Consider the following 12,512-nt stretch of genomic DNA (forward strand, 5'->3'; position numbering starts at 1 on the left):
AGAAGGACTTGGGGGTACTGGTGGATGAAAAGCTGGACATGAGCCAGCAATGGGCGCTCCCAGCCCAGAAGGCCAATCGTGTCCTGGGCTGCATCCAAAGAAGCGTGGTCAGCAGGTCGAGAGAGGGGATTCTGCCCCTCTACTCTGCTCTGGTGAGACCCCACCTGGAGTACTGTGTCCAGCTCTGGAGCCCTCAGCATAAGAAAGACACGGACCTGTTGGAGCAGGTCCAGAGGAGGGCCACAAAAATGATCAGGGGGATGGAACACCTCTCCTATGAGGAAAGGCTGAGAGAGTTGGGGTTGTTCCACCTGGAGAAGAGAAGGCTTCGGGGAGACCTTATTGCAGCCTATCAGTACTTAAAGGGGGCTTATAAAAAAGATGGCGGCAAACTGTTTAGCAGGGCCTGTTGCGACAGGACAAGGGGGAATGGCTTTCAACTAAAGGGGGGTAGATTTAGACTAGAAATAAGGAAGACATTTTTTACGCTGAGGGTGGTGAAACACTGGAGCAGGTTGCCCAGAGAGGTGGTGGATGCCCCATCCCTGGAAACATTCAAGGTCAGGCTGGACGGGGCTCTGAGCAACCTGATTTAGCTGAAGGTGTCCCTGCCCACGGCAGGGGGGTTGGACTAGATGACCTTTAGAGGTCCCTTCCAACCCAAACTATTCTATGATTGTATGAAATATAAGCATGTCAGGTGCAGACAGGAAAGTTTCCCCACTGAAGTATTGTTTGTATCTCCAGCGTTAAGGAGAAAACCAAAGAAAGCTGACCTCGTAGGACTAAAGGCAGTATCATGGCATTGATTGGGAAGTTGATTAAGTTAAAACTCTGAGCTCATCTGAAACGCAGTCGTCACTACTGATTTCAGTTGAGTGAATGCTTGCAATAAATGCTTAGGGGTTTCACTCAAGTACCCGACTGAGAATTACTTGTGTCATAATGACAGCGGCACTCAGTAGTCGTGCAGGCAGGGTGTTTGAAATGGAGGGTCAAGGTTTTTCAAGGGAAGAGGAGGGGGGCCTGGCTGGAGGGTAGAGGATGCTTCTCATGGGGATCCCAGACCAATTTAGGGGAAGAGGGGAGAAATGCAGTCTCATCGTTTGCTCAGAAGGTGTTTTAGCTGCTAAACCTTTCTTCCAGCTGGTGACTAGATAATGAAGCAGATCTTAACATCACCTGTATTTGTTCCATGTATATAAAGCTCTTTTGACTTCCCAGGGTTGTTTCTAAAGTGAATCTGTTGAAATGAGAAGAGATTCAAGAACGACTGGGAATGCTGGACACAGTTCCAAATAGCTCGGATCAAAATGCATCTCTTATCAGTGTATGGCGAAAAAAAATCTCCAGTGACAGGAGTGTGACAAACAGTTGTCAGGATCTCTGTTACAGCTTTTGCAAAAAGCTGTATGCAATTTCTTAATGGTGCCTTGTAATCTTTCTGCAATAGTAGTGCTGCAGCATGGCTTCTGAGATTTGCCATTCTCATGTGGTCTTCTGATGATACTCTGATGTACACTCATTCTTTAAATGACTTAAGGAACCGGAGGTTATGCCATCAAGAAAATTGTTGATAAGAGGAATAGAACAAAGGGAGAGAAAGACTTAGTTCACTTGAAATGTGGAAACTTTAAACTTTAATAAGAACATGAACGTTACTTTCATCAATACAGGATTTGTTAAGCTCTCTTAGGCAAAAAAAAGAAACAGATTTTTCCCGTGTACTTGTTCAGATGTAGATGATAAACTGAAACATTGCCAAATTCCTTTCTACCTTCAAACAAGAAATCCATTATGTCCTAAGAAATAAATGTTGTATGAATATTTTCGAGCTTGAGAACAGCACCATTATTCTATGAAGCTTCGAAATACAAGAAAGAAATAAAACCCCAACAGGAAATTGAATTTGCACCTTATTTAATGCATGGTTACAAAGCAGATCATTAGACTTTTCTTAATGAATAGTATTCACTTCTGCAAACTGAGAGCCCATGCTCATAGAGTCTGCTTGTGTGGTTTTGTTTCTTCAGTGTTGAAACAATTTTTACTTAACATCAACATGAAGTTATTTTACTAAGGGCCTGGTTTTTCAACTCTCACTGACAATAACCCTGTGGAAATCCTACATAATGCTCAGTAGGATCAAATCCTACTTCCATTCACTTTGAAAAAATCTGATCTCTTCATTTTCATCTTATCCGTTAAAGCTTGGAAGTGACTCAGCTTAAGAATGATCTGAATCCCTTGGAGATCACAGCCAGTTGGATTGCTCTTGAGCAGCTGCCTTTTGTCATAATAGCCCAGGCTTGCATACACAGACCCTGTAGCTTTGAGAGCTGACAGCAGCACGGACGGTATCTCCAATCTTTTTGTGCTCCAAGGATGCAAAGTAGTAGCTCCAGAGAGTAGTTCAAGAGAGAAAAAGCTTGTAGGTCTGTGTTTTCCATACAGTGTGAGGCAGGACTGTATTCCAGCTTGTTCCGTTCACAAGAGAGGCAGGATGATCTGTTTGGAATATGAAATCCTTTGATATACAGACTCTGAGAAAAAGGCTGAGTTCCTCCAGGAGCTGTTGAAGATAATGGTTTCCTTTTTTTATTTAAAGAAAAATGCTGATTTTTTTTCTTTGTCTCTATGCTTGTGGTACCTCAGGGAATAGAAATGCTCCCCAGTGTCTCCTGTTTCAGAAGGGAGGTTCTGGTCATGTAAAACAGAATTTCTTCCATCGTATTGAGGACGAAGGGTTCTTGGGGAAATGTTATTCTCCTGTAGAACTATTTCCATGTGATGGATGTTTACAGAATACCTCTTGCTTTTTGCCTTCTCAAGCATGATCCGTGCATCACTATTGGCTCCCCTAATTAATTCTTTCAAAGTTGTTTTTCCTGTTAGCATAGGAAAAACCAAAATAACATAATTTGATGTTTCCTGTTAACTGTCATCATTTTGGTATTCATTTTTCTTTGATGGTATGATATTTGTGTCATAGGAATTGCCTAGATCACAGTATTAGGATTTATTGTACATATGTAGTGATCACAGTTGATTTCTCTTCGTTGCCTCTGCTGTTTGTGGCATGAGCGATGCTGGGCAGATGGTCTTTCTTTTTAATAAAAACAATCGCAATTCATGCATCTTTTTCTGTGGTATTTCTACAGTGGTCATAAATATGTGTGCTAAGGCAATATGTTTAAGCTTGAGGAGATTTGTTGTCAGAACCATGACTTCTGCACAGTTGCAAAAAGGAGGAGAAAAAAGAAAAAAGCTGTTTAAATCCCTTCCTTCTTTGTACACTGCATTGTACACCAAGTGTGGATACAGTCATGTTCATCCTTTCTGCTTTGATCTCTGACTTGAAGTGAAAGCAGCCGGCTGGAACAGCATTTTTCCAACCATGGATGTTAACAGTCTGGGTGACCCTTGTTTTGCCCATGTAGCTTAAAGCTGTGATCAGTGATAGGAACACATGTGCTAAATTGACTGCAAAAATCCGTTGTAATGTGGGGTTGCCAGGACTTGTCTTTAATTCTTGCAGATTGGTGTGTGCTTCCTGCTGTGAGTATGCCAAAGATGATGAGTCTGCTGGTGGTTCACATCATAAGCAGTTCTGCTTGTGTGTTGCCAGTATGGGAGAATTTAACTTATTCTGAGTTATTAACAAAAAGAATAAGAGCTTGGGTGGAAAGGAGACTTCATAAAGAAAAGGGCAATAGAGGGAGCTTCTTTTTAATAATAGTAATTACTGTCTTTAAAAGACTTGCCAAATAATTTTATCTCCCATTTTCGTCGCTAGGCTTGAATCCCTGTGGCCATGCAAAAGGGATAGAGCTTAATAATTGTGAGTGCATGAACCCTTTCATTCAAAGTTTGTAGTGTTTTTTGCAAGCAGTGATCTGCCACAGACCTCTGTATGATATGTTGAAGCTGGATTTTCAGAAGAAGCTAGAACAGAGGCTGCATTGAATGTTAATTTTGATCATCCTACCTTATTAGACCCATTGCTTAGCAGGTAAAGAGGTCCATAATGACTAAACAAGTTTTTCAAAAGGTGTCTCATTGGTAGAACTGGGGACCGTAGTAAAGAGCCAGAGAGTTCATATATGCAGCTTCTGAGGCAGATCCAGCAGCATGCTGAAATTATATATAGACTTGGACGTTAAAGCTACAAGCTAAATTACAAATTGTAATTTAAATAATCACATAGACACGAATACTCCATAGTTCTTTATGGAATTTAGCAGCTTCTGAAGCATCTAGTATTGACCACTCCATGACAATACTCCAGTTCATACACTGTAACCACAGGATCTAACAGTCTGAATACTGAAGTAATCCCTAACAACTTTTAGACATTAAAGTAGAATTCTCAGTTACTTCATGATTTAATTGTAAGGATCCACCAAAGGTAACTTAGAAAAAGCAAATCTATTGTAAGTAGGCCTGGATTTCACCTTTGGACCTCCAGTGGAAAATGTCTAGATGGTCCCCAACTCAGGAAGAGTCTAAGGTGATGTGGTGTAGAGGTCACAGTATTTTCTGCCTAATGGTTACATGATATTGTACCGTTATTTGAATATAATATTTTAAACAAAATGGAGATCAGTAGAAGAAAACAGAAGAATGAAAGATGTTTTTTTCTAGAGGTGTACCTGAAAACCAGCTTGGAGCGTTTTGCTCTCCATAATAGAGCCTTAACAATAGTTCTCTGTAATTCTCCTAAGTCACTGATAATTGAGTTTTGGCTGCTTGTGGATTTAATGCCACCATGAAATGTAATTTGTTTGCACATGGAATATTAACACTGTTATACACAGAAATGTGAAACTGGAAAAATGCTAGGACTGATACTGCTTTAATTCTAAGCTGCATTTTAGTGCATTCTGTTTATTTTTATTCTATTAATTATTGTTACAGTAACAGTCATTAGACTTCTGGGGCTTTGCAATGGGCAAATAGAGAATTTGCAGTCCCTGCCCGAAACACCTTGCAATTTTAATTTTCAAGGCAGGTAGCTAATAAGATATTAGGCCATTATAACGGGGGAGAGAACAAATGTTGTGCACAATATCAAGCTAGGAATTTGTGGCAGAGGGGTGAATTGAACCCAGTTCCCCTGGTAATCTTTCTGTATTTCATATTTTAATTTTTCAAGGACTCTCTAACTGCAGGGACCTAGAATGCTGCTAATTTATTTTTCCTTAATAATCAGAATTTCTGATATTTGATATTTCTGTTATTTGATCTGAATGTACTTGGATGTTATGAAGAGGGATGAGATGGAATTGCTTGCAGAGTAAGAGTTAAGCTAGCATCCTAGACTGCTGTGAAGAATAGTTTCTCTTACTGAATTACACAGATACAGCAAAATATGGAGGAGCAGTAGGAGTGACTGAAACCAAAATGCCTGGGATCAGCCACATATATATTTGTTTAAGAATTAATCTAGCAGCTCCTATTTATGCTTTCTCACTGTGGTGAATAAAGAGGACTTTTTAAAGCTCCCATGAAGCAAGTAGTATTTTTGGTGCTACTGTGGAACGTTAAATAGGTAGGTTCAAGTCCTTTGTTCAACCCAAGCTAAAGCTGAGATGTGAAATTCAGTCTCCCATCTCCCGTGGCACTTTCTCTTCATATGAGTTGGCTGTTATAGGATGGATTGCTTTCCGTCTCCTGTGTTGACCAGAAATGCCAATGTAGCATTATGAATGTTTCTTAAAGCAAAGCAGGCACCTGGTTGTGATGTATTTTGGTTTGGGTGAATAAGCATTTAACAGTGGAAAAACAAGTCACAGAAATCCTTGACTGGTCCTTCACCCTTTTACTGATACAATTATTCTTCCCAATAAAGTTGTACATAGCCACAAGTCTATATCCAAATATTAGAGTTGTTTATCTAATCCATGAAGTACAGGGAGTATAGTATATAAAAGACTAACACAAGACCAATGCAGATTAGGCACTCAAAGGTAATAGTAGTTCTTAGGACATTAATTTGTTCATAATACAGGTGAAGAATACTCTTCCTATTGGCTTTATTCAGTGTCCAATATACTGTTGTATAGTCTGGTTGCATGTATCATGAAGTGTATATAGTGGAGATGTGGCTAGATTTTTAATGCTTGATTGTCTCTTCACTGCAGCTTTCTCCCAGTATTTATGTCTAAATTAATACTGTAAAATCACCCTGAACATTTCAAAGATCATACTTTTTAAAGCAAAATGAACAGTATTGATGCAGTGATGGTGAAGCAGCTCAGTGTTACCTGGGGACTGGAGGAGTTAATCTAAACGATACATTTCTAAAATATTAATTGTTTCAAAAAGAATCAGCACCTTGAAAGCTTCTTAAAGCACATGGTTGCAGGAAAAATGTATGCTAGTGAATAATATAGTAAAATCTGTCCTATTTAGGGACTCATATCTTCTGCTCACCTCCAGTCCCAGAGGTGAAAGCAAGATTGCATTGGTACAAATAACTCTGATAACATGATTAACTGGATGATACAAGGTAACTGAGGTCTTGACGAGAACCAAGTACGTGAAAGTTATGATTATGTAGATTCCTCCAAGGAAAGTTTTTATTACAAGCTCTTTTGTAGCCAGAGAATACCAACCATCTCCTGGGATGTCAAGGCATGTAGTGACAGGAGGAGAAAGCAAAAATCTGATAGAAGGGAGCAAGACCGCCAGGGTCATCTCATTTGTCAGCAGCAGACTGTTGCTGACATCCTTAGTAGGTATATTTTTCCAATCTATCTGTGTGGTTTTTTTTCTTCCAGTATGTGGCTGTGACTTGGCACAAGGAGGCTTTTTCATTAAGAACGGGGAATATCTTTGCACCTTGGATTACCAGCGCATGTATGGTACCCGCTGCAATGGTTGTGGGGAGTTCGTGGAAGGCGAAGTAGTGACAGCTCTGGGAAAAACTTACCATCCAAGCTGCTTTGCCTGTACTGTTTGCAAGTAAGTCATCCGTTTTCAACTAACATGGCGTGAACCCAGTATGAGGACAACAGGGAGAAAGGTATCACCATGAGACACAAGTCTCAAAACATATTTCCCTTTGGGAAGCATTTGTTTGGAAAAGATCTGCTACAAGTCTGACTCTGAGGGTCTTCAAAATACCACTCATTTATTTGGGGGACACAGCTTCTCTGTTACATATAGTTCCCTGTTCTCAGAATGTTACTCTCACATCTGAAAGAATTAAGTATCAGGCTTACACATTAAGGTAATGGATATGGGTTGAGTTGAATTCAGGTGATCAGCCCGGCTTGACGGGAGAAATGAGGTAAAGTAAAATTCTGGATGCTACAATAGAGAAGTCATTTGGGCTATAAGAACAGTTAAACAATTGAAAACATACAGGAGACTCATTTTCACGTCATGTAAGAATGCATGGCTTTGGGACAATTGTGATCCCCCTCTTCTTCCCAAATGCTATTTCTTGTCCCCAGTAAGAGAACCAGTCTTCAATTCTACAGGGAATAAAAAGAAGTTAGCTAAGGCTGTGTGGATGGGACAAAAGGTGGCATTTTTAACTTGTATTTTTGTTTAAACTCTCACTAAGATATTAATTCAGAATTTAGGAGACTACTGGGCAAACCTTCCACATGCTCTCATAGCCTGCTCATTTGAGCAGTTCTATACTTGAAAATCTCAGCTAAGCTTTACAGCCTAAACTTAACCCAAAGTCCCTGTGCATAGTGTTCTCTATTAGCTGGCTGTAGGCACTGAGACTATGCTAGAATTTAGGCTGTCTTAGCATGTACCTTATTGCTATGGTGATCAGTATAATATTTTGGATACACTAGGGGAAATAAAGCTTCTGTAAGTTTTTATAGGAGTGGCACATTTTTATAGTAGTGAAAGTAATCTTCTAGACATAAAGTGGAAGTAAAGTGATACTATGGTGCCATCATGATTCTACAGAGAGACAACTGTGTTATGTGTATACTTACTATTTACTAAGCTGGAATGAAGAAGGCCATCAGGTTGTTCATTTCTGCAGTTCTGAGCCCTGCAAGTAAAATGGAAGCTTTCTTAAATAAGTTTCAGTGTCATGCCTGAGGGACACATAAGAAGCATCAGATAGAGATGTAGGTAGATTTCATAGAGGGAGGACCCAAAAGACAGGGCCTGTTCCTTTGTAGTCTTGGAGGGAAATAATACAGTGGAGTTCTCCAGAAGTCAGAATCTGACAGCACTTGAATTGTCAGACTTAATGCAGGAGGATGACATGAACAAGAAGGGCAAGAATCTACGTTCTGAGATAGTACCTTGTTGGAGATCCCATCATATGATGCATCTGAGTATTAGTGTGGCAGACTTGCCAGGTGCTACCCTAATCTTTCATAGCTATCTCTGATGAGTAGTTTAAGTATATTGTCCTGTAGCCTGGCACATTTTTGAGGGCCTTTTCTGTTGAAAGTATTTTGATCTTTTTTCCATTTGGTTTTAAATAGTGTGTGAATTTATTGCATGTTGGTAATCATATGACGTGTATGTTTCAGTTTTATTTCCCAAGGACAGTGTGAAAGTAGGTGATACAGTACGAAACATGACATCAATTTTCTGTACACTGACTTGCATCGATCTTTTTATGTTGAATGAACAAAAGATGAGTTATTGGAACAGATTGATGAAATGCAGTATTGCTGCTGCTTTATTTGTGGCCCACTTAGGAATGGCAGTGGAAAGAAAACTAGAACAATGCCTTAAACGTTTTGTGGAAACAAGCAGATGTTCATTTGTTAAGCACAGTTTTGGAGTGAGGTGTCATGTAGGGAGGTCTGTACCCCTTACAGACTAAGCTTACTAAAGATTCGGAGTTACCGAACCTTCTCATTTTAGTGAAATGCTCATACAAAATGCTGTTCATCCTCTGTTTTATACACCAAATAAGAGTTAACAGCAATCTCAACTTCTGCCTAACGCACATTCTTAACATTTTGTTGGGTTCAGCAAATAATCTCAAACTTCCATAGCACATTCAGCCTTTACCTTTCTCCTAACACCATCTGCACAGGTAGCAATTACAGTGGTGGTTCTGTAATGTAGATACCTATTTTAAATCTCTAGGAGAATGAAAGTGGATAACACTTCATTTTTTTTGCAAACTGCTACATCCACTGTAATATAGTCATATATTTCATTGCTGAATACAGATGAAATTAGTGTATTTATGAGTGACTAGCTCCACATTCCTTCACTAGCCTCAAGACCAATTCCAATTCTTCGAGTTCTCTTCTGTACCGTTTGCTATCTACAACATCATGCTGAGACTATCATAAATGTAGCTGTTATGTCTAAGCGGATTTCACTGTCGTTTACTCTTTAGATAAAGTATGTTTGATAACTTCTTTAAACCAAAATACAAGCCAAGTCTAACCTCTGCTCTGCTTGCATCCACAGATTGGATTTCTTCCAGTGCCTGGCTTTGCCAAGGCCACATTGCAGAAACTATTTGGCCTGAGTTTCTGTAAAATATTGATTGCATTGCGGGAAGGCAGCAAACTCAAGGCATAGGGAACAGAGGAAAATTTCTGGCATAACCTTTGCTACAATACATTTTTCTCTTTAACTCTACAGGCGTCCATTTCCACCAGGTGATCGAGTTACCTTTAATGGAAGGGACTGTCTCTGTCAGATGTGTGCTCAGCCAATGTCCTCCAGTCCAAAAGAATTGTCTGCCTCAAGCAGTAAGTATGCCATCTTCTTTCTGAAGCATCTCACTTTCCCAGGCTCATCAACATTTGGTTGAAACTAACTTAATGCAATCTTTTGGGGTTGTTTTTTTTTTCTTCACCTTTAGAAATGCGAACTACCTCTGGGAATCACCTTTTTTTCTTTCTCCCTCCCCCCCTACTACAGGTGGGAAGAGACATTTGCACGTTTCAATATGAACAAATGACTTTTCCCCAATGACTGGATTTTTAAAAGAGCTGATTTTTCTTTTATAGGCACTGGAAAAGTATCTAATTGATGAAATCTGAGGTTTCAGAGTTGATAGATTCCATTTTTTTCAGATATAATTGCTCAGGTTTAAGTATTCAAAAGAGGACAAAGTCAGAGGAAATTAATTTTCTTCTACTATTTAATACTTTAATTTAATTAAATTATCCTTTAAAAGGAGGATCACCAGGATTATGCTTCTTGTAGACTGATACCACAATGATACTGTGATCAGAACCTCAAGAAACCATTATAAAAAAGAGAGAAAGCAAGTTAAGGGGAAAGAGAGAATGAAGAAAGTTTGGGAGGGAAATTAACTTGGTTTGCTGTTGGGTTTTAATGCTTTTAAAAGATAATTTGTAAATTACTGATATTAATCTTTGCCTCTGGTAGTTAATTTTTTAAATCTTTGGGGATTTCTGATTCTTTCTCTGACTGCTAGATTGTACTCAGCGCTCTAATCTGCAATGAATTACCCAGTATAGTTTTATAACTCAAAATGGCTACAGATTTCCTTGTGACACTAGGTAGTTTTCCACCGATGTTGGTTTCCTTCAGGGAGACACTGTGTTATTTTGCACTGGTACTTGGCTTTGAGATCCTAGGATTATACAGTGCAAGGTAAAGGCAAAGTTGGATAATGTTTGTGCTCAGCAGATGAGTCAAGTGAATCTCTGCTTGTCTGGTTTGCCTGAAAACATGTAATCAGGCACTTAGCAAAATGGAAAATGAGAGACTTTTTTTGTTATTGTGCCTTTCTGTCTGTTAAGTGATACTTTTCCACTCTAACTGTAGATTTGGAGCTGAAAATGCATGGGCCTGATCAGTTAAAGAAGAATTTAGGAACCTGAAAAAAGCCTTACAAGACTTACAAACCAACATAGAAATGTATGAGGTACTTCAGGCACCCAGACAATCCTTCTGAGACAAAGGAATGATGTGGAAATCGTATTTGAATTACTGATATTGAGGAGGCACAATTGGGAAGGAGCTGCAAGGCGTAGGGACCTTGGACAGTACTGACATTCTTTTTCTAAGCATGTCACAGCACTCACTGGTTCCCAAACAACTGGTGACAGAAGTATCTGGATCACACTACATCAGGTTCTCAAAAAGTGGCACACTTGTCTAGCAGTGTGGCCACTTCCCGGATACGTGACTCCAGGTGCCAAAATGCCCCCTAGCAAATGATGGGCTAAAGTTGTCTGATAGTGAGCAAGCAAAAGAGCTGGAGAGGCACTTCTTGATAGCCATAGTCTGATTGAATTGCTTCTTGGGTTCCACACTGAAGTCATAGGTAGCAAGGATTATAAAACAATCTTCCCTGCTACTTGTGATGAGATTTTTTTTTTTTTTTTTAAATCAGAATTGGGTCCTGCTGGGCAAACTGCCTTACCAATATACACAGCAAAAGAGCTCCTGCTCGTAACAGTTTAGAGTGCACTACTTCACAATCTGCAAGTACCTGCCACTGTGCATCTTTTTCTTTTATGGAGAAAGGCTTGTAGGAAGCTACAGGATAGAGTTTCTGGTCATTTTAGAGCAAAACGCTCCAAAACAGACAAATAAAAGTGAGACCAGCGTGTGTTTATAAGTTCAGAAAAACTCGATTAAGAGAATACTAATGAAGCATCCTGTGTCTTTAAAGATAGGCCAGCTGCTGCTTTAGCTTTGTGCCAAAGTTGACTTAGATATGGAGAATTCTTTCTTGCTGGCAATGAAGAGTAAATTTTAATTAGCATAAGCTGTTCCGTATTGCTTCTACATCTCTCCTGCTGGCTGAATCAGGCACTTCAATTTTTTCTAATGCTTTGCCCTTTTTTGAAAGGATGGGTTTTTTTAATGCAGGTTCTTTTAGAAGAGAATCTCATTCATACTATGCATCTATGTTATATCCTATATTGCTGTCAGTTTCCCCTGATTACTTCCAGATAGATTACTAGAGGAGACTTTCCTTAAAACAAAGAAAGTTGAGAGTGAGGGAATTAAATCGACTGAAAGTATATCAGGTTTGCTTGGTTTATGTAATGTAAAAGGAAGCCTTCTATTCACTAGAATGTCTGCATTAATGTTGACATGCCGTTTTCTGATGTCTGTTACTTCACATAAATGAAAGGCTTATTGACAGCTTTTCTTGGATGATTTCAAGGAAAATCAAATGCCTTTAAATACAAGGGTTAACATCTTGAATAACATGAACCTGAATATTGTTACACTGTTTTATAGTGCACACCAATGAAAATCAGAAGGAAAAATACTGAATAATTAATTTTCCTTTTTTGTTTAATATTAGTTGGATCCATGGTACTTATTTACCTTATTTATATTAATAATATATTTCTTTCATTGCACATATATTACCTGGAATAATTATAGCTATTTTCTTGAAGAACCATTTCAGTGACTCCTTTTTTTAATTCTAGTTTTCTAAGACAGTCTTTTTCAGTATACAGATGCTATAGAGTACTCATAATTCATAATTTAGTGAACTCTATTCCTTAGACACTGCTAGATGTATACAGTGCACTAGCTTTGAGATTTTCATTCATTTATTT

At 39.0% G+C, this 12,512-nt stretch overlaps 1 protein-coding gene across 13 annotated transcripts in view; it reads left to right on the forward strand.

Annotated features, from left to right (window-relative positions):
- The window catches only part of ABLIM1 (actin binding LIM protein 1), a 119,043-nt gene that overhangs the window by 10,833 nt on the left and 95,698 nt on the right, over positions 1–12,512 (forward strand). For 12 of the 13 annotated variants that reach the window (XM_009325921.1, XM_009325922.1, XM_009325924.1 and 9 more), the window contains exons 1-2: positions 6,793–6,966; positions 9,595–9,704. In XM_009325921.1, the coding sequence (XP_009324196.1) occupies positions 6,860–6,966; positions 9,595–9,704 (217 nt within the window). In that variant the 5' untranslated portion in view covers positions 6,793–6,859. Of the gene's footprint in view, positions 1–6,792; positions 6,967–9,594; positions 9,705–12,512 lie in introns of those variants that run through there. The other variant, XM_009325928.1, reaches the window with a different exon arrangement.

This window comes from Pygoscelis adeliae, unplaced genomic scaffold (assembly GCF_000699105.1).
Source record: "Pygoscelis adeliae isolate BGI_AS28 unplaced genomic scaffold, ASM69910v1 Scaffold4, whole genome shotgun sequence".
In the NCBI taxonomy this organism is placed as follows: Eukaryota; Metazoa; Chordata; class Aves; order Sphenisciformes; family Spheniscidae; genus Pygoscelis; species Pygoscelis adeliae.